The sequence below is a fragment of the Branchiostoma floridae genome, chromosome 2 (genome assembly GCF_000003815.2).
Source record: "Branchiostoma floridae strain S238N-H82 chromosome 2, Bfl_VNyyK, whole genome shotgun sequence".
NCBI classification, from domain to species: Eukaryota; Metazoa; Chordata; class Leptocardii; order Amphioxiformes; family Branchiostomatidae; genus Branchiostoma; species Branchiostoma floridae.
In genome coordinates, this window is record NC_049980.1 from 13,820,263 (window position 1) to 13,846,567 (window position 26,305).

Below are 26,305 nucleotides of genomic sequence, written 5' to 3' on the forward strand. Positions count from 1 at the left end.
TGTGTACTTTCTCCTATATCCTAATAGGGTCGTTCGAACATAAATTCATTCTTCTTTCTTTGGACGACTGAGTACGTGTCGACTGTCGTTTGTGCTTGCACTCGCCCAAAGTTGTACGTCTGACTATACACAGTTAAGCCTCGACTTTAACCAGACTTGTACGCTCAGTTATGACTCTGGTCATACCTGTACGTTTAGCCATGACTCTGACTGTACTTACAAGTACGTTAAGTCATGTCTCTAACCATAAATGTAAGTTAGGCATATATCATCTCTGACCATACTTGTACGTTAAGCCATGTCTCTAATCGTTTTAACGTTAATTCATGTCTGTATTCATATTTGTACGCTGACTCATGTCTCTACCGTACTTTAAGTCATGTCTCTGATCCTAGCTTTTCAACTCAGCAGCAGAATCACGTCGCGCAGACTGAACGACTGCAACTAAGAGGTCCCAAACCTTATTTGCGTCGTGACGCACACCAGCGCACATCACAAATTGAGGACAAACAAGAAACAAGAAAGTTGGCTACTGCATAGTACTCTCTACGACTTCAAACTCTAAAACATTCACTTACTTGTGACATTATAGTAGCAGACACTAGCTCTTTTCCAACTCACACGCAAAGTGTTTCGTACAAACTGACGGTTTATTTACGCAGAAAATATATCGGCAAGAAAGTCGGTACAACCACAAAATCGTACACTACATCATTAGGGATAACGTTACTAAATCTGTACACAATACACGATAAACAGCCGCTAACTTCATGTACAAAAGGTACTTGCTTTGAAGCATTGTCAGAACTATATTACTATACTGACGTCACTAAGTTACTCCTCTGGTTGATTATTGTGGCCCGGGCGTGACGCGCCTCCTAGCTGATTTAGCTAGAAGTACAGTTTCTGAATAGTTTTGATGGGAATAAATGTTCTTATGCTTAATTTGCAGCTTACTACGAGTATCTGTTCTAGCTCGATAACCATACCATCGGGAGCTCCTTAGTATCTCTACGATGCTGGGAGTGTTGCCCGCCCGCCGTGCCTCGTTTGACGGCAGTAGTCAAGAAAGCTGGTTGGAAAGATTGACTGTCAGAAAAAGATTTATAGTTATTAGAATTCAATTTCTGAAACACCCCAAAACCATGTACCAATCGACGATATGGTTACCAGGCTAGAGATGGTTACCATGCTAGAGATGATTACCAGGCTAGCTTGCAATAAGGAAGTTCATGGTTCTGTGTGCATGCGAGGCGAAGTGCATTGTGAGACGTAAGCAAAACACGTTTGGAAATGTATGAATGTCTGAACTGTTCATAAATCACAACCCTTCACCATTGTCATACATGTACATTTGTATTACCTACACTGCATCTCGCTGTGTATGGATAGATATTATGAACCGTGATCTCCATTGAAGCAGGCTATGGGATGGTTCTTAGGGACGGACCAGGAAGTGTCTTGGGAGTGGGATCCGCTCTGTAAAATGTCTGTCGGAAATTCATTCTTCTTAGCTGGTGTAGACCTCCTTTTATACAATGTGACTCCCCACTTCCATAATTCTTCCCAAGGCGCCCCCTGGTTATAGATGTATTTCTTATTAAAATCTGACATCACAATCTGGTAGAATCAACCGTTAGCTTGCTGTATTGTAATCATTATGGCAGTCGACAAGTACATTTGCTGTGATTTATATGGCAGTTGGCAGGTCTTTGCTGTGATTGATAAAACAATTTATGTTTCTGAAAGCACTTGTGCATGTGGTGAAACATAGATCGGAAGTTCTCTGAATAAGCGAAGCAAACTATAAGATCTTGGCTCACTTTGAGTCAATTTGTAAATGTTAACCGTTTTTGTCTCTTCTGTTGTGCCGAGCTGTGAGCTTATCAGTAGTGAAGCCGTTGGCTGACACATCTCTCACTGGATATCAGCCCTGTTGATCTAAGTAAGGAGGCACCACAACATCTCTCTCAGTTTAGTGTTTTTAAGTTCATGTCGGTAGGGACGGACATACTTTTTTCATGGAAACAACACCGGCGTAATTTCTGTGGTTTCTTGCACGATTCGATCTAAATGTCAAGAAATCTCATTAACCAGTTCGATCCATAATTCACCGCACACTACCGCCAGAATGTGTCGTTTGCTGTTCACATCTCCTGTCCCATTCACGTATCTCTAAAACCTTATTCCGTATCCAATCCTGTACCGGGCATGTCATCTGTAGTAGATCTGAGTTACTGTGGCGTGACGGGAGGGAGAGGCGGTTTCTTGGACAGGGTGCGGTGGCAGGTGTTCAGCTCGGGCAGACTCACGACCTCCTCTGCCTTCAACACAAAACATGGCCATTATAAACAAAACATTGTCATTTTTAGTTAGCCAAACTTATCATGGACATTTTAACTAACTATATGCATTCTGTGAAGTAACTGTTCATATAGGCCCAAGTCAAGATATATGACATGTCAGGGTAGAGATTGCAATCTGGGAACACCCATTCGCCCGATAGGCCGGATGCTAGGAATATTCAAAGGATGGTCAGAAAATCATATATCCCAAATTTCAAGTTAGCCATTAAACTAAAGTGATGTGAATCATATTTTCAGCTCTGGCTGTCTTTTAATGGAATATCTTTAAATCTACAGATCGGGATTTGGTCACAATCAGTGAAGCTGTCATTGTAGTCTCTACCCCCACATATAAATTTTATTTATAACTTCACTGTGATACTATTTTCACTGGCACATAATGGCCCAAGGCTTCTCTCGACCATTTCCATTCATAACGCTAAAGGATGGATGTCTACCTGTAAGTACTGCTGCAGTTGGCTGATTCGCTGAGGAATTTTCTTGGGTGGCAGCGGTGGAAGCACCTTCTGTGCTCCCGCCATGCCCTGCGGTACATCCGGGACCTTCTTGGGCGGCTGGGGCTTCTCCTCTCCTGATGCTTGAGCACGGGCGTCTGGACAGGGGTAGAATAGAAGTGGTATCGTTGCAGAAGTTCTGTCACACGACTAATGACAACAATTTTAAACTCGCAAAGTTTGGAAGTGAATAGCGGTGAACATCAGTAGACATAAATCATGCAAACCTGGGGTCATTTCATAATTGTTGAGAAAATGCAACACTACCATACTTCATAGTTTGAATAAATCCTAGGTTTAAACAACCGTTGTGATATTTTGGTAGAGTAGATCCTAAACTGACATAATTTATACAAGTGACATTACAGCTGAATCAGTTACTTCGTGTATCCATCTTATATCTGGAGCGAAAAGAAATAGCTGCAGGTACCATTCTCCGAAATGAGCTCCACGTACTCCGAAGGGAAGATGCCGATAGAGCCGTTCTGATAGCCGAGCCACCAGCGCTCTCCCTCCCAGGTGATGACCTCGTACACGTCCCCAGTCTGCAGGGTGAGCTCGTCCTCTCCTCTCGCCTGGTAGTCGTACAGCGCACGGGCGTACCGGGAACCTGCTGATGGGGGCAGGGGGTCGTGGTCATGATAACCATCTCTAAGGGTTATAAAGTACTTTGTTAAGGTCGATTTACACGTGCGTATATATTCCGTTTTTTTTTGGTCCGTATGGATGTCTTAGTCTTTACCAGACTCCACAGGTCGCTGTAAAAATATTAGAAATTGGACAAATATAGCCAGATAACATGTCAGATGAGTTAGCTGGTCGCAAACCAAACTCGTCGGACAGCTAACTCCTCTGGCATGTTATGTGTCCATATTTGTCCAATTTCTACTATTTTTCAGTAACTGTGGAGCCTGGTAGAGTCTAAGAATTCCACACGGACCTCATACGGACTTGAATATATACGCACATGTAAACCCGGCTTCACATCAACTTTCAACTTGAGGTTACGACCGCTAAGCGACCGACCAGGGATAAAAGAAGTTTACAGATTGCTCAACCAATTCTATGGATTAAAAACCAGTCTTATATTCTTTTACGTGTTGCGTTTTTTTTGTTTTGTTACAGCTATTTTCATAGTTTTACATCGTGCATTATATTTCATTCATAAAATCTGGGTCACAGTAACCCAATCTCAGCTGTCGCTGTCTAGCGGAAAGGGTGCCTTATACATATTATCATTATGAAATTTTCCCAAACAAATGATTCAAAGAACTTTCCTTTACATTTGAGATTTTCAGTGACATTTTAGTGACAAATGGCAATTTTGGGCAAAAACCAAGCATGTATCTACCCATGCCACGGTACGTTACAAAATGGATTGCTCTCCAGAGTAATAATGGGGTTCCCTATATATATATATCTTTCCCTCCGTGAGCAATTGTCCCCTGCATCACCGCTAACGTTCCCGCCCAGATTGGTAGTGGCAGGCTGATTGGTCGGAATCGATCTCCGGAACAGCCTGTTTCTCTTGTTACGGTCTATCGATTTGGGCAGGGGTCACTAACGATGCCATGATACACTCTCAGTCCCATTCATTTAAACAGTACAGGGATAACGGCCGCCGCTATAACGGGTACCTCGCTGTACGTCATTCGTGGGAGTTTCTGTCTGGTGCCCTCAGGTCCAGTTAATGTTGTTTAATACCATATGCTACCTTCTAGGCCCAGGACATTAAACATATTATAAAGCTGGTAGTTTTAAATTTAGTGATATTGGGTCTTATAGGCAAGGCTGATAAATGCGAAGCGCTATATATGGGAATGTGAAGTTATGTCGACGACGTCCAAGCATTGTCCAATGCAAGACAAATCTGTCTGTATCTACATGTATCTATATAATATATGTACATGCATCTAAATCATTCATGTACATGCATCTATGTACATGCATCTAAATCATCTATAACATACATGTACGTAGTCAGTACAACCGCCCTTTGTTGTAACGCACCATGCTGTGACAAAATTTTAGAGAACACTCAAATAGTGAGCAGAAATTGAAAGAACAAAAGACGTCTTCTAGTGCGTGGGACATATGTCACGCCACCGCATGCATTTGTACATGTAAACAACCTGTCAGATCTTCAGAACAAAACGCACAGCTACTGTACCTTCCTTCCTGTTCTTCTTCACTGCCTTGAAACTCTCATAGGCTGACGTTGGGTCCACACAGCTGTCTGTGGGCAAGTCAGAAATACAAACAAACATTACAGGCCTATATGTACGATTCACCTATTATTGAAGCTAGGAAAATATATGTTGGGTTTCCGATAATTGTCCTGAAATAGGATTGGTAGTCAGTGATTTTCTTTTTATCAGATTACAGTCGATGTGTTTTAGCTGTTTGACAATATTAATGTAAAACTGAAAGGGATCGGGTTTTACTTGGTGTTACGTGTCTCTCGGTTACACAATGCCGAACTATGTCAAAGGAAAATATCGCGACAGATAATTCTTGTATGTAACTTACTTATACACTATTATATGAAGTCATATCATAAAATGATACCACAACGGCAATATCCTGCGAGGATGACTACGACCATTTGGAAATACCATAGATGATGTAATGATAGTGAGACTTTTTAATCTAAAAGTAACCTTTGGTAGAGGTAGCTGGCATTTGTATAGTCCACGCTCTGGAATCAAAGTACTAAATGTATCTGATTTGCGATGGGAAAGGGAGACAAAACGTATTTTCAATTCGAGCTCAAAGTAATTCGACAGATTTTGAAATTTACCATTTGTGTCATGGTAGTAAAACTTCTATATTCACAGGAGCGGCGGGGAACTGCACTTGACGCGGAGAATATCGGAAATCGTTATGACACGGTCTTAAATCCTAACTTGTAGCTGCCTCTCCGAAACTACAGACGAATTCTAGTGAGACAACTCCATATGTCTGCGCTAACTAAGTGGGCTCACGAAGCATGGCGGATTTCACAGTTGTAGACACAACTTCGATCGCTCCGGAGTCTACCGAGCATGGAATACAAACTGAGCACGTAGTTCGAATAGCAGGCGAGCGCTGTTTTTTCTTGGAACAGCTTTTGAGCTATTTCCACATAACGAGCAGCTATATGCGGGCAGGTATGTTCCGAATCACTGTGCACTCAAGTTATCTTTTTCGTGCCATAAACTCGCGGTTTACTGTATACGTATACAAAGTGTCGGCAAACGTAGCAACAACCATTGACTCCTTGACCAGGAATTTCTGTGACAGCCTTAATTGATAGACTACTAGTTCTACCACATCTGAATTCTACTATCTGTCACTCCTGCAAGTTTGACCTTTGCGATGACACCACCTTTCCACTCCTGTTTCTCTACTGACTGTGCATTGAAATAACAATTCAAACATCCAGACACACGACAACATAACCTCCTCACACGAAGACAACTAGGACTTAACGCGGTACTCTACAATTACGAAAAAGTGACAATTTGGGTTTAGGTTCACAGAAAGGCTAGTGTCCTGTACTATAATTGGGGCCAATGTGTCCATTTTACAGATCCTTTGCAAAAGAAGATCGTGCTGCGACTAACTCTCGGATTTAACAAATGTTTTGTATAAGCACAAAATAGCAACGTTTGCATAGAAAAACGATCATCATGCTAAACTTTCTACCGGCAAGAGCTCTAAAAACGACATGACTAATGAGACAAGGATTACGATCAACAACTGTTGAAAGCCCTCTCCGGAGGTTTCACATCAAGGTACTTTTGCAACGCTTTGATCTATTTTTGATCACAACATCGATCGATTAATGGAGAACACATCGCCGCTGCCAGCTATTCAGTACCGTGGCTATATACATGTCTGCAGAGAAGGCTTCAAACGTTAGACCAGACCACTTACTACAGTACAGAGAATCAATGGATCATTTCTAAAATGGTCTTCAGTATCAAATGAGATATAGACACCAGGGCACCTATCCTCCTGATCCATCTCCACTTGGCGGCGATCGCTGAGGAGCCATTCATTGAGCGACCAACATTGGATTTGCATGACCCTTGAATTTATGGTTGAAATGTGACACACAAAGCGTAAAAGGAGTCATTTTCTATACGCGAAAGTCCTTGCTCGCTCAATAGTCACAGCTTCTATAGAGAAGAAGTCATCTGTCCGAGTCACGTCTAAATAAACAGATGTTCAGGGCTTTCCTGGACTGCTAAAGACCCATGTTACTGTGATGGGTACGTGGACAACAACCATCGTCCAAAAAACCTCTACATATTTGAATGTCTAGTTTTATGCCCATGCATCACCCTGTATAATCAACATATAGTTACAATGTCAGCAATATCTGTATGATTCCACATTCGGCGCCGTGCGTCTTCCTGGCATTACAAACTCACCCTAACATCAACTCCAACAGACTGCTGGCGGATGGAGCCGGAGTCAAGGAAATAAAAACTTTCTGCGGAAACTTTCCTTCAATTGTAGGGGCAATTTTTTACATCTATTTGGTCATTTTGCAGATTTCTCGTACGATTTACAGTATTGTCGCGCAGACGGACGAAAACTAATGCGTCCGCTGGTGCCATCCATATAATCCAGTCTGTGTGTCCTAACCTAGTGCGGCAACTAGTGCGGCAACTTTGAAGTGTCGTGCATACAAATATGTAGGCGATGCTTGTGAGAAAGATACTCCAACGGAAATTTTCTCACAGTTGGGAACTATTTCCAACACCTTCCGTGCAGGTGAAGTTTTTACTAGCTGCAGTAGCGTGTAGCAAGATCTCCGGGGATATGGAGCGTGAGGGAAAGTATGGTCTTTGTGGTGCGTAGTTGACTCCCTGGGGCTCATTAACAGTCTAAGCAGCAAACGTTTTTGTGCTGCGAAGCTGTGCTATGAGATTATCTATCTCTGTTCGTTCACACATGCCACACTTCAAGCAAACTCATTGCACGTTTCGTTTTAATTCAAAGTCAACGATTCCACGTCCTGTGCAAATGCAAATGATTATGAACTGACTGTCTAGTCCGTTTTAGAACCTACCTCAGAATTGATGTTAATATTAAGAACATCTCTCAATGTCAATGCACGTTGATGCTTGTTGTCAATGGGAAGCTTCTATCATCATCATCACCATCGCCGCATATCAGTAAACGTCTATGCCTAACTTTTTCAGGTCATTGACTAGACTGTGCTAATAGCATACCTGGTTTGCAGGCAAACTCCCCTGATGCCTTTGTCTTGAAAGGACTCTCCTCGGCTTTCCTCATTTCCTCCTTGGCGACATACTCGAAGTGCTGCCTCCCAGCCTTGTAGTAGAACGAGAAGTCCCTTTGGTCCTGATCGCGTTTCCTACGCTTGAAGGCGAAGAGGGTGCACAACAGAGCAGCTATCAAAATCACGCCCCCGAGTGTGGCACCGGCGATGATCGCTATCACGGCAGGGGACGTCACTGTAGGATCTGGAGCGGTAAAACAGGAACCTCATACAGTATCCCGTCGAGGATGCACCGATATAAAAAAAACGCATAGATGATATATCAAAGATGTGAATAAGTGTTTTCAAAGTGCGATATTCTCCTCTCATCTGTCGTCAATACTTGGCGTGCTAATCTAAAATCTATGTCCGATGATATTCAACTTCATTTGATCTACATGTGTCACTAAAAGGAATATACTGCTTTATTATCAGTTATGCATATTAGGTCGTGATTTGTAAATAAAAGATCCATTGATGTTCCTCTCAATCCAAGTTACAGATTGACTATGATGTTACTGTCATTTAGCACAATTGAGAGATACATTTTCTCCATCGATTATGCAAATTAAGTCTTGATTTGCATACCGGTACATCGGTTTTCAAAGTAACCGACAGGCCAAAAATCATTAAAATTCCTGAATCCTTTCTTGACTTATCGTGCTTCAAAGCCTACGACTGAAACGCCCCTTGAAGTTCCAAAGAAAGCTGCAAGAGGACCCAAACTTAAAATCTCGTTTTAAGACCCCAAGATCTATCTGCAGACCAAAACTCGTTTCTGAAACACAAGATATCATGACCAGAAGTTCTGCTGCAGTGTCGTAAAAATGGCCCAAATTCTAATGATCTAATCAAGGCCTACACACATATCAAATATCAGGACAATCAATTCAGGCATTCCGGAGTTATCGTGTTCACAGACTAACAGAACTATAGTCACACACACGCGAAAGCTGACGAACAATTACTTTCTTGGCGAAGGTAACAAATAATGAGTCGACAAGGTTTGATTTCACAATAATTGTATGTAGTATCTCTTCTTTGATTGATGCCGAATGTACATGTGAGACAATCTGGCTTGGTGTTGGTATGTAACGTTAAATATACAAATATACAGACCTTCGACGATGAGTCTTATTGTTCTGGAGGCTCTCGATCCTAAGCCGTTACTGGCAGAACAGATGTAGTCCCCGGTGTTGTTCTTCCTCACACTTCTCACGAGAAGTCGGCTGACGAGAAGTCCATCGAGCAGAGTTGGTGTCTCGCTTGGGATCACGCTCCCGCCCCGTGACCACGTGATCCTAGGTCGAGGGTTTCCATTTGCCAAGCACTGCAGTTGCACATTACCACCCTCTTGTGTTCTTACCGTGTCTGAGACCTGGACAATTTTTGCAGGGTCTGAAGAATAAAAAAATTCAAACAATTATACTAATGAAATACATTGTGCTTTGGATTAAAATATTGAAAGTAGCGAACTTTGAAGCTATCGTATGATCTCAACTTGAAGTATACGTAGCTGTCCTTTTCGGTTCGTCCCATCCCTAAAAGCTCCGTTGAATCTCCAACCTTGTAAACTATATTGAATGATGACCGCAATGACATTACGTTATGAATTGAATAGAATGCAATCCAAATAAGCCCAGGGGCAATCCAGTCTCGCCAGACCTATCGACTATCAACACTTCTACAGCCGGAACTAATCCTTCATCAAATGGCTCTGAGACCAGAATCTAATGATCGAAAGCACGGAAGCACGGCACCATTTCCAATAGTAGACATTGTCCTAATTGCACTGGACTATCACTCTGACATCTGAAAAAAATGACCGCCCATTTGTACTTAGCTGCATCCTTGGTAAAACACTGATCGGGACAAAATGCATGTTCAGGTGATGACCTACTTGTCCACTAATACTGGAAGGCGTGGATATCGGTCTGATAGTGGTTCCATTTATGTTCCATTACTTTAGCTACATCGATTGACATACCGAAGATTAACGAAAACCATAACCTTTCTGAGAACGATCGAAAATATGGAGAGTCATAAGTTTGAGAAGTACCCCTACTATATTTTATCTTCGGTGTTCCTAGCAACTTATATTTCATCTAAATGCACCAAAACGTTTTAAGAAATCTCATACCACCATGCAATATCTTTTAGCTTGTACGAATTTTTTGTATTTCTGATTCTGTCTAATGGCTGTTTCCCACTGGCTCTCAAAACCAACAAACATGTATACAGCAGGAAGTCAAAAACAGAAAATGAGATAACTTCTGGGATCTTGACGTGTCGTGTCCCAACTTGCCTACCTTGGGGAAACCGACCACTCTACTACATTTGAATACATATTGACATACAAATAAACAGACAAACAAACAAATAGACTTGGCGAAAAAAAAACCCTCTGTACATGGAGGTTACAACGAATGGAATAAAAAGTTCTCGTCACATCAATAAACATGCAATCGTACGGTTGTTTTATACCAATGCAAGAACTTACATAGAACTTCTAACGACAGACTGTCGTTCCCAGATCTGGTCACGTGATCTGCCATGCAGGTGTATGTCCCAGAATCCTCTCCTGACACGTTTCTGATGATGAGTGACGGGAAGTGCAAGTCACCGCCGCCATATTTGGAGCTGAGCTTCAGTGCAGTGAGTGGGACACCATTCTTCATCCAGTACAGTGACGTAATTTCCGGTTTAGAGTTGGCCACAATGCAATTCAAAGTCACGTTAGTGCTCCATTCCACAATGTATGGGTTTTCTGGTCCAACGGCAACGGTTGGTGGGACTGAAATATGTAATATCACAAAAAATCATTAAGATGAAAGCAGTCATATGATGACTGATATGGTCTAATTTTTCAGTACATCCTCATGCTTCACAGGCAGAAAATGTCACTAAACCGTCACATCATACATTGTACCGATCTGCTACAAATTACAAATTACCAAATAGTATGTCATAGCTTAAGTTGATTTGCATTAAAAACAGCTACTTATTGAATGCACATGCGTCTGTACGGTTGGTGTCTATGGATACGAACCGCTCTTGTTTTTCCGAAGCAGGTGGCATCTCGCTATGATGCCGACCTTTTGTATTACATGTTTGTGTTATATTTCCCTCTGGGATTCATAGATGAAATACCTACTTGGCGTTTTCAATTTTCCTTACACAAAAGGTCCAATTTTGAATGGAACTGCAATTCCCTTACGCCAATTCACCGATTAATCCAAGTGAATGTAAATGCGATCCAATTCTGTCATAATACTGCCAATTTCAACATGTACATATTTCCATCACTGGCTATAGGATAAGGACCCGAGATTTCATAACGGTTTATAAATTTTCAGGAAACATCGTTTTCATCAATTCTGATACGTTAAAATCGATTTTGAATTTCTACTTATTTTTTGCAACAGAATGTAGGGAAAGGCCTCATGTGCCCCTTTCACAAACATCTTATTTTCCACAGGCCTGACACGGCAACACTGTTGGGATATAACATGGGTACAAAATCGTTTTTGATACGTGTGACATCGTCATTATCCACCCCAGTTGCGTGAGATTTTAAAACTGCGTCTTGCCTATTCTATTGCCTGATTGCACGACATAGTATTATATGTTGCTGAATAACTTCTTGGCAAACGCCATTAGTATTATTTTCCCTATCGCCGTTGTACTCGTTGGGATATGATCTCTATTGAAATCATCTGAATGGCTAAGAATCTCGGAGCTTTCTTTGCAAACAATCAGCATGGACAAGAATAGAACGTGAATAGAGTTAGCTTCTCATAACGAATACTCTGGTACCATGATGTCTGTTTTCTCATGTATCCACCGGGTACCGTTCCGATCCGTCCCCAATGTGCATTCTCTACAAAGAATCGATTTTAACATTCTTTTAAAACAGCAGATCATTATCGTGCCATGAGTCACTTTCTTTCTGTCTCGACGGCCTTACTTGGTTTTCAGTTTGAAAGAATAGCTTAACTGTATGGATGTGATGGAGGCAGGAGAAGTATTCATCATTTAGTTCTTTTATTGATGTCTTAAATTTGTGGTTTCATTTATTTCAAAAGCCAATTGGTGTACTACATGGAAACAAAAGTATGCCTGGGAAAACAAATTTTAACTGTCATAACTCTCACCTAAGACGTTTAAATACACATATTTCTCCTGCTGTACCGGCCCGTCCAGCATCACTGTGATGACGTACAGCCCCTCATCCCCAAGCCGCACGTTCCGGATCCTGAGCGAGGCCTTCCCCACCAGGTCAGCCCGGTTCTCTAGCGGCCCACTGGCGTCCCTCCTCCCCGCGGACGGGATGTAGGCGAACACCACGGCCCGGGCACCGCCCACTCCCCCATCCACCTTGTGCCATGTCAGGGTCAGCAGCTGCTTCTGATTGGTGTAGGACGCGCGGAGGGTGACGGGATCGCCGCGGACGGCGTCCACACTGGTCTCCACACTCAGCCCGACATCTCCTGCGGTCACTGGGAACATATCAAAGAACAACATGTGATTTCCTTTCTTGGCACAGCAAAATGTGTTTTCCTAGAGAGTATTAGATTTAGAAGAAAATGATGCTTTAAAAACAACTCTTAGAAAACACTTAGTTTTGATAGCTGCTTACATATGATGATAACGTTATGTTCATCTTCAATGATAGATATTATGCTTGACACATTTGTATCTCCAAAAAAATCTGCCTGCAAACAAGATCATTTCATAGGTACCTCGAAAATGTCGACCATTCAGTCAGAACATAAATTATCGTAATCCCTTCACCACTAGGCGCAGTATAGTCTAGGAGTCAAATCAACAGCTGAATCGGCTGTCATTGAAAGAATGATATTTATGTACGTCTCAGTCAGGTCTAAATCATAAAAGAAATCACGAATCGGCGCAGAAATATTCTGTAGTACATACAATGAATATATTACAACCAAAACTTACCAAAATCTGTACTTTTTAAAATTTCTACTATCTCCCCGCCTAATCTGCAGTGATCTTCAAAGTCTCCCTTCTGACCTCCTGTTTCTGACATGCGGCGAGTCAAGCTCCATTGTTTTTGTTTTATGTTCTCTTTGATTAAACATGAACCCAATAGACAAGAACAATCGATATCGGAGGCTGTCGGCCGACTTTCCCAACCATCTGGTATCTCATGACTTGAAGGTCAAGTCTGTCTTAGTTTGTACAGACTTGTACGGCGGTGGGAAGGTTCAGCTTCTTGTAGTATTTAGAGACTTTCAGTAGCGTAACCTTGGATGATTTCTATCAGTCATTTTCATTTAATTTCTTTCAGTTGTACATGTAATAGCGAATTATTGCCATCAACAGATAATGTTGATGTAACGTTGTCGTCAATAAATGTTGGCCTTACCTGGAACGCATGGCTGCATGTGTATGACGTCAGTTGTAGTGTGTGATGTAATGAAGATTTTACTTTTTTCAAAAGATCGGACTTCATTACGAGAACGGCTTGATTTAAAAGGCCCAAAGAACATGTGATTGTGAGGCCTACTGGAGAGACTGTTATACCATTTTGAGGTCTTGGACATTTTGAAGTCTTGGACATTGATAATAAGCAACTATTCAAAAATCCTAGCATTCATAGTTAGGGTATAAAAACAGTTTCTTCCAGATCCTTTCAGTCTCAATGGCGAAAAATAGTGGATACTATCTGAAACGTCTGACCGTTTCCGTTATCATATCCAGTTGCTTGAGTAACTGCTTTGGGGCGTATTTTATTACCTGGATGCCTAACCTTCATCTACGTAACCCTACTCTCCTGTTTATAGCATTGCTCAACTGACAAACACATTATTTCAGACTGTTGACACTTCTTCCCCATCATCATTGCGCTTGCTGGCCCCCACAGAGGCCCCTGACGCTGAAGTATGGTTCCCAAGGAAAATATATGCCGTGCTCCGAAGAGATTACAGCGTTATCCAACCCAGGCACTCTGTCATCCCAGTCCGTATTTCATCTCCTCCTCTTGGGGTTCAGCGAAAGTATGTGTAAGCTTCTTACATTTCCCCCTGCTCTCTTAATGCACTATTGAAAAGGCAGACTTTGCAGAGTGTCGAGTATCTCATAACGACCGACCGTTCTCATGTTGCCACCACGGGAGACCCGGGACTGTATTAAAGCGTAGGCCTCCGGTCATGTTCATGCATTAAGGCTCTCAAAGTGGCGGAGGGCTGAAGAAATGCCGAGCTACGCACAAATTTATACGTTTGAACTTATTCTGTTCGGTGATATTCAAATGGAACATAGCTGTGACATAGTATGGCTGCACATCAGTGATGGGGATTTACTCAAAACATTTTTGAATAGCTTCGTCAACCGAGGTGATGTGGACATCATAAAACTTAAAGAGATGAATACGCAGTAAACAGAGACTCTATGAAAATATGTGACCCCCGCCCTCAATATAACAACCTGCATGGGTGATACATCTGGTAGATTATGGATGGGTGGCTGTTCTGCTTTCATGCATGAACAAGCCTCACTGACTAGTCCAGAGTAAAAGAGCACTCTCCATCGGAAAGGGACAGGTGCACTGACCGGTACCGGCTGGTGGTTTTGCTTGAAAATACGTAAAATAACCAGTAATGTTATAGTTTAGAATGAATGAACTTTTTTGCTCGATAATCGCACACGGTACAGTGTATGACAAACACTATCAAACAACAATGCTGCAAAGCTAATCTATCTGACATTTAGAATGAGAGCATGTTATTAGCCCCTTTTAGTGATTGAAGTAATTCTTGCCACGCTTCATCTTGCTACCTGCATGTCATGGTCATGTCCGAATTAGTCTCCTGCTATCCCATGGGGCACGTGATCAGTGCTAACGATGGTCGCCCTGGGACAGAGAAGGCTACGGTTACCCTGGGAACGTCGTAAATATAACCCTGGCCTATATTGTCTGTCAGGTGTCTCCTGTGGGAAGGGTAACATTTGATGTATTCAATTGGCGGGAAAATAACAAGGTTTTAGCAATTGGTTGTAGATCGGGACACGAAGAAAATGTCTTCTATCAGATGTCATACTATATGTCTCTCAAAACTATCTACACTCAATCAACTTAATCGTGCTTTGTGTCATACAATCGTCACATGTGCAGGGAACCTACTGCAAATCAATCTATTTTTCGAGGGAATTTGATTTTGTGTTAATAGTAGGGGTGAGTTTCGGTCTTAAGTTCGCGAAGAAGAAGGTGGCACGAACACATAGCTGTGAAGTCATGCTTACGCAATTGTGAGGTACCGCAAAAGCGGCATAAATAACCTTCTTAGCGAATGCTATAAAACAATTAAACAAGATTTACAGTAAGCCCGACTGCTATGACGCTCTGCACTTTACTTGATGTATGTTATTGTACGGATGAATGCAAGTAACTACAAATTAAACGTACTACCGACGTATGTTTACTCATACATCAACATTCATCAAGTAGAAGACTTATGCAAGAATGTTGACAAATTACCATTGCCGTACACAAACCAAACTATTGCAGACACGTCTGGCATTTTTAATTTGTAGTCAGATATTTTTCAGAATTGTTAACAGTTTTACATCTAAATGGGAGGCGATCCCAGCAGTCAGGCCCTGATGCCGGGGATTATTCCTGCACAGGTCCCGCATTATCAGGCATCATCCGTGATTGACAGCACACAATTTCAGGCACGTTTTGATGGGAGCGCGTGGGCCTCCTGCGTGCCTCCGCTGCTGCAGTATGGGAAGATAAGCGCCTTTCTCGTGCTCGTCTCCAAAGCGGAACACTCATAAAACATGTATGAAGGTACGGCAGAGCTTATGAAAAGTTAATTCAATTAGTAGAAGGGCAGCTGGTGAGGCTATGCTACATCTATCCAGGAGTGTACACGCTGACTAACCTTTTATCTAACGTGATGTCTTGTTTTATAAATAGCGCGTTACGTTGATACTGTCAATGTCGGAATAGTAATAAACATACTGGTACCGAACGCTACGTTTTGATGCAATGGCCAAGTGAGTAGAGTGTTCGCCTTGCATTTGGCTGGTCGTGAGTTCGATCTCCGACCAGTCAGGTGATATCAAAGACTTTGAAATGTTCCATATTGTTTTCTCTGCTTTCCATATAGCATTTGGGAAGGATTATTGTAAATTCAGTTGAACACACACCACTGCCAGTGCGTACTATAGTCATTGCACAAAGTTGTGCGGCCCAAGGGCTAGTCATGGAAGAAATTTAACTAACTAACTGAGGGGTACAGGAGTAAGTGATGGTCGAATGATGGTATTCGCTACAACGTAAACCCGTACGGAGCAAAAAGGACTAGTATTCGCTGTTATGCCTATAATTTAAGGACTGGACCGAGACCAAGAGCAGACGATATATGTTTGTTTTCACATTTGCTAATGTCAATGCTAGTGAGTAACGTTATATTTTACAGTACATATGCCATATAGCAAATGTTAATGTCGACATTTCAGTCTTGCTCTTCATTTGCAACCATTTATACAAGACTCTATCTGCGTCAAATGGTTTTAACTCGATGCTTCATTTTCAATGGATGTTTGCCTAGAAGCACAGCAGTGGCGATGCTTCATATTTAACTCTGTGTACGGGACCCTGTCCGTCTGTTTGTCCGTCTGTTTTTCTGCTGTTTTAATCTGTCCGTCTATTTGTCTGTTTACCTGCCTGTATTAGTGTAATTGTGCTACTTTTTCACGAGAGATATCATTTTTCTATTTTTTTTGCATATTTTTCAATTAATAAAATACAATTGAAAAAGACACACGTGCAAAACAGAATATTTTACATCATTAGATCTTCGAATTCCGCGAGATCTTCAAAGTCTTGTTTTCATTTTTCTTGCTGAATTTGTGCTTTCAATGAATATGTGCTTTCCATGTTTGAAGGCAACCTGCAGCTGCTTAGTTTATAAATGCTGACAATAATGATCACAACAGTGATGACCGTAGACCCTTAAGGACCTGGGTGCTCCAGTACGCCCATGTCAACGAAAAATTGTAAGGCTTCCAAACAACTTCAACCAATTACTATGCACCCACTTAAGTTGTACTGCTGTTATGCATATGCACTGTATACAAGTATCGATTTGCACGTGCTTTGCAGAAAACAGATCTTCCATATTCCATATACTCAGGAGGCAGCGCCATTCTGAAAGATTCCTTCCTAAAATCGTGGAGCTCTATGCAGCAAGCTTCTTCATAATTGTTTTTCTGATTGGTATAGCCTACAAGTACGTAGTGGGTAGAGTTAAACGCCTAAAGCACGTCAAAAACCGAACGGAGCCGAACCTCTGCTTGGAGAATACGGAGGCGGGGGGGGGGGGGCTCTAGACATTTGATTTAGTGTGAAACTAAGTAATAGCTGAATGTGAATTGCCCAGGCTCCCTTTACACCCATGTACATGTACATTTTGCATATTGATCGTGTGCAGTTGTGGTAGTAATTGAATGAATCATGTAGATCACGCTGTGCGTATAAAGAACATCACTGTGCACTTCGTTGGGTTCTCGATGGCGCATCTAACTATTTAATCTACCTAATGGCTCCCCGATGGCTGGTGAGACCCAATAGGAGATCTCAGAGGACAGCTCCAGTGTCAGTGTTCTGTGATTACTGAGATTCGTTTTTCTTCGATAACATCGCGGTGATTGTGGTAATGACGCCGTTGTGCAGGCGGGAACGTGCCCATTACAATCACTGTTAGCTAAGCAATGAAACGACAAGAGGCATGTGTTGAGAAGATAAAAAAAAAACACCCCAGCTAAACCTGCTCATCAAATTATTCATCATTCACGGTAGGGCAGAATTACAACTTGGATATGTTTTTTTGTTTATGAACCAGATCGACTCTATATTTCTTGTCACGAGCGGTGGAAATAAACTCTGGACTCTGGCTAAATTCATTTCCTGTCATCTTTCTGGGACCTGTCATCTTGGACACAACTTCCTGTTTGTGTTCCTGGCGCACCTAGCATTCAAATGACGGTAGCAAAACTGCACACCAGGACAGACAAACATGCACCGATTGATCACAATAACTCTGTTCTCACTGGGGTAACAATCACAGTGGTGCCGCATTCAATTTGCAAGCTAAATCATTTTAGGGAACCACTGCATAAGACAGGTAACACAGAAATTATGTAACAGAATTAGTTTAATAACAACAGGAACGTCTAATGCGGAAAATGCGGTACAAAAAGATAATGGTAGCAAAACTAAGCTATTGGTCACAAATAAACAAGTGGTCGGCATATGATAATGGTGATGAAGAAGAAGAAAATATTCCTTCAAATTGTTGATTTCAGAAGACATCAAGGGACATAGTTGGCATCGTACGTTAAAAACTTATCTGCTTGGCAGACATTTATTGATCCCAAGTATACTTAAGCTTTGTTTCTGTCTCTGGAGAGCTAGGGGGAAGAAAATTTATAGCATTTTTAGCTTTGTGACGAGGATATGCTGAATTTGCGCCGCAGCAAACGGCTAACCATTGAGTACAGGGCTGCTGGAATGATCTGTATGCAAGCCCATCTGACTGTATTTGCCTTTTAGAGCCGTTCTCTCCCATGAGGAGGAAGACGAGACGGCATTAATCTGACAGCAAATGGCGCTCTGCCTGCTTTTCAATGTAGACTTTGCCTGCTGCGGACGTCAGCGGCTCAAATTTCTTTCTGACTTTCGCTGGCAGGCTTTGATCCTTCTTTGTATTAGGCCATACTACCCTGAATACATTGATGTCATCCGCACGCGCATAAATTTTAGTCAGTTTCCAAATAAAAAAAATGCGACGATCCGATCATGCGTACAAGGAAGGTGAAAATTAGCAAATATATGTCATAAAATTGCAAAAAACATAGCGGATAATGTACGCTAATTAGCGAATTTCGAAATTAGTCCAAAGGTAAAGAAGCAGAAGAGCGGAAATGAAGAATTTACCGTTTGGTATGCACTGTTCAACCTTTCTGACCTCTTAGATTCGATAATTAAAGAGAATTTGTTGGCCGTCCTTTTTCTTCGCGCGTTCGCGTTAGTTTCATGGTTCCCAGAAGATGTCATCCATATAATAAAGTCAGAATGGCCTTATTCATCTCAGTCTGCCCAGCATGATGAGGGCAATAAATTCTGCACAACCGCAACACGTTAGCATGTCTTTCTCCACAAGGTTAATAATTCAGATTTCAATTTGTAGCCGTCTGAGGCTGCTAATCCGCTTCCTTTTGTTCGCCATGTGATATGCCTGTATCCCTTATGCGCGGAATTAAATTTTCACAGGCGGATGAATTGATTTAATCACGGTACACAACCCCTGCCACACGATCCCTGCTCCCTGCCCCAGCACGCACGGGCTCTGTCGCGTCTTGTTCTCCGCTTGTCAATCACGGACGTATTTATAGAAAACCCATCTGCGGCGAAAATTGACGTTCTTTCCATTTTATTTCCTGTGTTACACATGGGGGGACGCCTGTTGCTCGTGAAAAGGGCACCTTTGCAACGAACAGTATGAGACTCCCATTCATACATTTCTTTTCGGAATAAGCTCTGGATAGTAGTAACTTAATTAGAAGCATGAGCATTATCGTAAAATTATGACTTTAAGAAAATACTAAATCCCCAACAAGGCTATATCTCTAAAAGATAACAGGACAGGACAGAAAAGGACAGGAGCCGTATAAAAAATGATGTGTGAGTCTGTATGGGCTGTATTTTGACTCTATGAGATCCATTTATGATATATAACTTTATGTGAAATGTGTACATTTATTCATGCTAGAATTATTATATACGAAAAAAATTGAAATATGTACCCTTGTTTCTGAACCTGCGCGGCATAGATGGTAATAAGAGGTATCACAATATGTTGTCCATTCTAAAACTGTCCCTGGTGCTGAATACCGTCCACTCTAACATTACTGTCCCTGTCCCTGGTGCTGAATACCGTCCACTCTAACATTACTGTCCCTGTCATTGGTGCTGAATACCATCCACTCTAACACTACTGTCCCTGTCCCTGGTGCTGAATACCGTCCACACTAACATTACTGTCCCTGTCCATGGTGCTAAATACAGGCCACTTTTGCTTCACTGCTTCTCCCCTGATGTTGAATTACGTCCATTATATCAGTGAGGGCTAATTGGCCCGAAAGGACAAACAGACGTTACAAAGGCTGCTCTTGAATTTCCCTGCTCCATTTAAACCGAAATGGGTTTTGATCTACCTACACCCTACTAGTACTCTTTGAATATGTTCTGTGGGTTATTTTATGTTCTTTATGTGTGGATTTCCTGTAGTCAGTTTAAGAGAGTATATCCATGCCCGCTGTCCTTCAGACCACCTCTTCAACAAACGCTATGATCCACCCATAGGTACCTTTAGGACTGAGGTCTTGACAAATTCACCCATTTCATGCCATGATGGATTATAAGCGATGTAGTTGGTCGTTACCGACTTCGATTTTTCTTTTGAAAGGTTACGTTTAATCGTACAGCCGTCCACACACAGCCCTCGCACGATACCTGGGGGATTTAGTCTTCAAACAAAGCCGGGACCAGAGTGGGGCTCGCCAGGCGCCACCAGAGACCAACAACAAATCCACAGGAGCGCCGGGAGGGTGCGGTTCTGTTTGGATGTGGCTTTATTCCGTGTGTATGTTTCTGATTGATCGAGTTCGTCGTCGAGACTGAATAATGCAATCTAGTGCAATAATACACTCATGTCCAGTGGGACTGTACGTATAATTAATGTAATACATATATATCTGGTGAAAGAACTCGAAACAATGTCGAGGGGGGCTTCTTCTTAACAGTCTTGAGTTCTCGATCTCTCTCTCTTTGCAGGGAGGTGAAATCGCATTCAAATTGCACTAGGGTTTCTCCATACAAATATCTTTGGTGCAGCGAATACTATATCCTATCTAGGACAAACCTAGTGTTGTAGTTAGTGATATTTTATATTCACACATGTTTTTCCGTTGAATTGTATTACAGTAAACAGTTAATTCTGAAAAATCATTACATTCCTGATGCCCTTTCGTTTATCAATTTTGGCAGTAGTATATCATGGTATTGTGGTTTGCATACATTGTATATCATTTCATCACTGTTCAGCCATATATAACTTGTGGGCTTGGCGTAGAAAGATCAGTCCACCAATCTACAGCAATGGAAAATCCTTTCATTACTTTAAGTTCCTTCGTTCAGCTCAACAGAAATGCCTCAATAAGATAAGGTCAAATTCTCAGGCATGTCTAAATTGAATCAGAACTCAACTCAATCTATCAAAATTGTCTGAAATGACTGATTTCCAACAGCAATCTGCTTCATCTCGTGGAACCGAGGTCTATTATCCTCCGGAGTGAAATTGAAATCTGTGGTTCACGTGGCGTTACGGTGACAAGCCCCGAACATTTTACCTTCGATGTTTTACCTTTTAAGTTTTGCTTTCGATGCCATATGTGCGTTTGCGTGTGTGTATGTATGTATGTGTGTGTGTGTGTGTGTGTGTGTGTATGTGTGTGTGTGTGTGTGTGTGTGTGTGTGTGTGCGTGCGTTTGCGTGTGTGTATGTGTGTGTGTGTGTGTGTGTGTGTGTGTGTGTGTGCGTGTGCGTGTGTGTGTGTGTGTGTGTGCGTGCGTAGTAGTAGTAGATAGCTATCGGGAAAGAAAGTAGATGGATGTTTTGAAACCACAGAGAAATTTTTTAAACTTTGTAATTGACGGATAGTTGTGATTTTGGGTGTATAGATAGTTTCAAGTCATTAACGTATTTTCATGCCTCAACCGAAACAAAGGACAATACGTTACTATCAAATACAAAGCAAATTATACTTATCTTAAATATGAAAACAGAGTTGTGAAAACGAGAAATATTTTCAAGTCCATTTAAATGATAGAGTGATGGCGCCTATGCTTAGATCGTAATTTTATGCTTAGATCGTAATTAAAATTACGATCTAAGCATTGGCGCTGATAAGTTTTCAGAACTAAAGTAAGAGTTGCTAATTGTTAACGAGGGGCATTTTAGAAGTAAACGCAATAAGTATCATCTGACATATTATCACCGTAAGTAACAATTGTCATGAGTATGCCGAACCATTCATGTGAAACCGACATTGTGTACGTTTCGCCTCGTTAGTTCTGACCAATAACAGGACGGTGTCCTTGTCTGCCAATAACGCTACATATTTCCGCCACAAATTGGTACAACCACAAAACGAATCAAATCCAGATTACAAATTACGGGAATGATTTGCACATCTTGTTCAGGGGGCATGACCGGCGGGTCGGCGGCGGGGTGTGCGGCTTAGCCTGGAGGGTTAATAATGACGACCTGGGCACGATTAATGCACACTTACTCAGAGAGTAGACTGAAGTGCTTCTTCACAGAAGAAAGAGTGGGAGTGCGCAATAATCAATCTCTCTCCAACGGCTTGAAATTGAGTGCAATGGATTCATTGTAGTCTAAGTGAAAGAACACATAGCTCTGTTGCGTAACACCTGATGTTTTGGACGGCCAGGATGTTTGAGGCATGATAGCTTACGTTGTGGACGGAACAATACTACATACATTCAATAAGATATCATGTCAGCGAGAGAACGCAGACTAAAGCAGCATACCTTATTGACATGTAAACCTGCTGCTGGCAGGAGCCAGACAGATCAGGAGTGACTGGAGATGACCTGAGTATGTGATATGCCACATTAACGGGCAGACCGGAGGAGAAGATAATGTAGCTGATGGAGAATACATACAGTCAGTAACCAAGTAGTAGCATTTCCTGCTCCCCAGGGTCCAATTTAATGAGGCTATTCCATCCACAAGTGTTTGAGTTTTATCTGCATGACCGACATTCACATCGGTACAAAACTCGCACTTCGTGACATCCAATCTGTTTTCATGAAAGTGTCATTCACGTATGCTCTACGGTTGCTTTATGTATGTGTAAAGATCGGGTTTTATGTAGTGTCGTGACTAGAAAAACTGTGTACCTGATGAGACCTGCATGAACTCTTATGTTCATGTACAACATGAATGGGTACCATTCAATGCCAAGGACGAAATGGATGCCATCGTTTTCACTTCAGGTGCTATTGCAAGCGAGTAGCAGGAAACAGCAATTTCGTAAGTGATTGTTTTTTCCAGAAACATCTGTTACTCCGTAACCTAAAGCACTGTACAGTGTGTAGGGATAACAGTGGATATCTAGTTTACGAACTTAGCATGTACCTATTAATGTATTACACTCACTCGAATTTTACTGTCCCTGTCTCTGGTGCTGAATACCGTCCACTCTAATATTACTGTCCTTGTGGCTTGTGCTGAGTACCGTCCACTTTTACATGGACCCTGGTGCTGAATACTGGCCACTATAACATCATTACCCTGTCCCTGGTGCTGAATACGGTCCATTCTGACGTAACTGTCCCTGTCCCTGGTGCTGAATATGCCCACTTGAAAATAACGGTCGGTCCCTATCCCTGATATGCTTAAGTTTTGACTAAATCATATTGTACATCTAACAGTATATTGGATTTCTATAAATATTCTGTACATTCAGCAGGGTCATGTTACATATCGGAAGAACAAGGCAATGAAAAGCTTTTACGTGCATATAAACTGGTAAATGATAACTTTTAAACGGTCGCACTCCATACCCGTAAAACAGTAATGTTACATCTACGATATCCAACATCACACACAGTAGCTTTTACTGAGAGTTGCAATAGAAATTCCCTAAGATTGATTTTCTCCGCTGAAGACCCGAGTATGTGATATATCACTAATGTTACACTCGGACAGTGATTTTTCTTGCATCCGCTCGTCAACAAGCCATTCCTCAACTAGCTGCATCGTTACATTGATTATGTGTAGCTTTCCAGAGGATTTCCTCATGTAGAGGGGGACATAAAGACATAAATGGAAGCTCACGATATTCATTTTGTAACCTACAGGCTTACGATAAGACTTCCCATATCAGCAGTAATATACCGTTCTATAGACGTTAGGCAGTCCGCATGTGGAGTCTACTCTGCTCTAAGCCCGGTACAACGCCCCTGTTCCATAACTGATGCCTCCTATAGAAACATGATCAAGGTGACTTACCGGAGGATATGATTGTGATTCCACGGATCAGGAAGATGAAGAGAGCGGCTTCTCTCTTCATGGGTCCGTCAAGTCGTTGCCCTTTTCCGGTGGCACACGGCTACCTTGTCCCCGGTACGGATCTCAGCGCGTCTGTCAGGCTCACGACACGGCCTTGTGCGCGCCCGGCGAGCCTCCCGTGAGACCTTTGCTTCTGATTAGCTTGATGAATGTGAGCCCAGGTTGGTAGTTACCCCGTAGAGAGCGCCTATCACATCTCCTCTATCGAGAGGTGGAGAGAGCTCGACTGCCTGTAGTATCCGTAGAGGCGCTTAATTGAAACTAACGGTCACCGAAACCCCAGGGTTTGATCGGCCGCGGGGAGAGAGCGGTGTCCCGCTGACTCTTCCCGTCAGAGCTCGGCGTACCTGTGATGTCGGAGGGTCAGAAGCTCTCTTTTTGCCCTTCCAACAGAACCTTTTTTACTCTCCGACAGCCGATACTGAACCGGCCCAGCGCCGGCAATCTGGTCTCGCGGGTCGTCCCGGCATGCCGCGGGGCAGGCTTGTAAGCTCAAGATAAGCGAGATTGCCATGGCAACCAGGGGTTTTTGCTCATGGGACAGATCTTGTCGTCTGATAGTGACGCGTGCTTATATGTCATGTAGGACAGGTCAGCCAAAGATCCCTCCCAAATATTCCGGACCGACATGAAAGTCAAAAGAGCAAAACCCAAAGGTTTTCCGTGGAGAATATTTTTGACTAGTCCGACCTCCGGGGTAGATATGTTAAGTTACCTTCAGCTAGGGTGTGGTCAGCACAGTAATGTTTTATTAGAAACTATGTTACAAAGCTACCGAACATAGTTGCTTGAATTTTTAAATGAACTCTTTTGAACTTTTATGACAGAATGACATAGTATAGCTAGATTAATACCCAATATTTGAAACATTTGGAACGTTATGGTAAGTATGATTCCAGGCGTGACTACGACGAGGTTGTCGCTTGAGCATATTATATAGGATTAGGCATATAGGATTTTGCAATATCAAAACAGCGTTGTTTTCCATCCCCAATTGACTCAGGTACACGGGTTTATATTTTTCTCTTCCCTGCCTAAATCCATGCCCACACTAATGTTCAACTGGTGCTCCGTGCCCTTTATTCGACCCTACCAGCCTATGCAGACCCTTACACCCACCGCACGTGCCGAAACCATCACTATAATCTCCGCGTACGACTTCACCTCGGTCTCACAAAGATAAGGTAGCAGGCAATGTAGCGCGGCGAATGGTCGGCAGCCTATCTTTCCCCACAGGCTAATTCTGAAGCAACAGTAGCGGGTGATTTGGGCTGTGCGCGTGCCCTCTGTGGCGTTAATTTTCCTCCTAATTTAATTCCAGTCAAGGCCTGAAAGAAGAGGCGGGGGTAGGGACGCATCAAGTGTATAATAATTGGAGCCGCGGGTAGCTGGCGCAGTCACGGCAGCGCTAGCTGTTTCATCCGGAATTAAAAGTGGGCAGTGGTTTCTCATCTCCATGTTGTAATACGGCTTAGTGTGCGTGTAGAACAGGTTGTACATCAATGTGGGCGTAGCTGGGAATACAGAGGTTTAGAAACGCAGTAGACAATGAGGTTTTGTTCATATTTCCCCGCAAGCGCTTAGACCGCGCTGGGTGGTGAATTCAGCACGACCCCTGCAGTGCGAGGTCATGTACTGCATTATCATCTCCTGCTCCAGAGAGGCTTCCCATGCTGATAACATGCAGAACCGCCGTATATGGTCAAACTATTGTGCTTTTGATTACGTACTCATCCCCACCTTTGAAGCTAAATCATTCGCGATTTCAATTCCTCAGAAAGAATATCCTCTTCTAATCATCTTTTCTTCCATACAACGCTTTTGAATCTCATCCATCCTAGTTCAGCTTCACTGAATCTATTACTTGGATCTTCTGATTCGTTCCATTTTTATCATCGTATATAAAGAACATGTATTTGTTTAGGCATCAACGTAAGGCTAGGAGACAAAATACTGTGTCTGATGACGCAAATAT

General features: G+C 42.3%; 1 protein-coding gene across 2 annotated transcripts; it reads right to left on the reverse strand.

Annotated features, from left to right (window-relative positions):
* Positions 1 to 649: 649 nt before the first annotated feature.
* Positions 650 to 24,750, reverse strand: LOC118410540 (basement membrane-specific heparan sulfate proteoglycan core protein-like). 2 transcript variants are annotated; one of them, XM_035812302.1, is made up of 9 exons: positions 24,271 to 24,750; positions 12,290 to 12,634; positions 10,636 to 10,929; positions 9,255 to 9,533; positions 8,086 to 8,340; positions 5,031 to 5,096; positions 3,291 to 3,470; positions 2,804 to 2,958; positions 650 to 2,324 (listed from the first exon to the last, which is right to left on the reverse strand). In XM_035812302.1, exons 1-9 carry the CDS (start codon positions 24,329 to 24,331, stop codon positions 2,235 to 2,237), a joined length of 1,725 nt encoding a protein of 574 aa, XP_035668195.1. In that variant the 5' UTR covers positions 24,332 to 24,750; the 3' UTR covers positions 650 to 2,234. The 2 variants fall into 2 exon arrangements, with proteins under 2 accessions (XP_035668195.1, XP_035668194.1); XM_035812301.1 differs by having other exon boundaries at positions 3,291 to 3,473.
* Between the last annotated feature and the right edge of the window lie 1,555 nt (positions 24,751 to 26,305).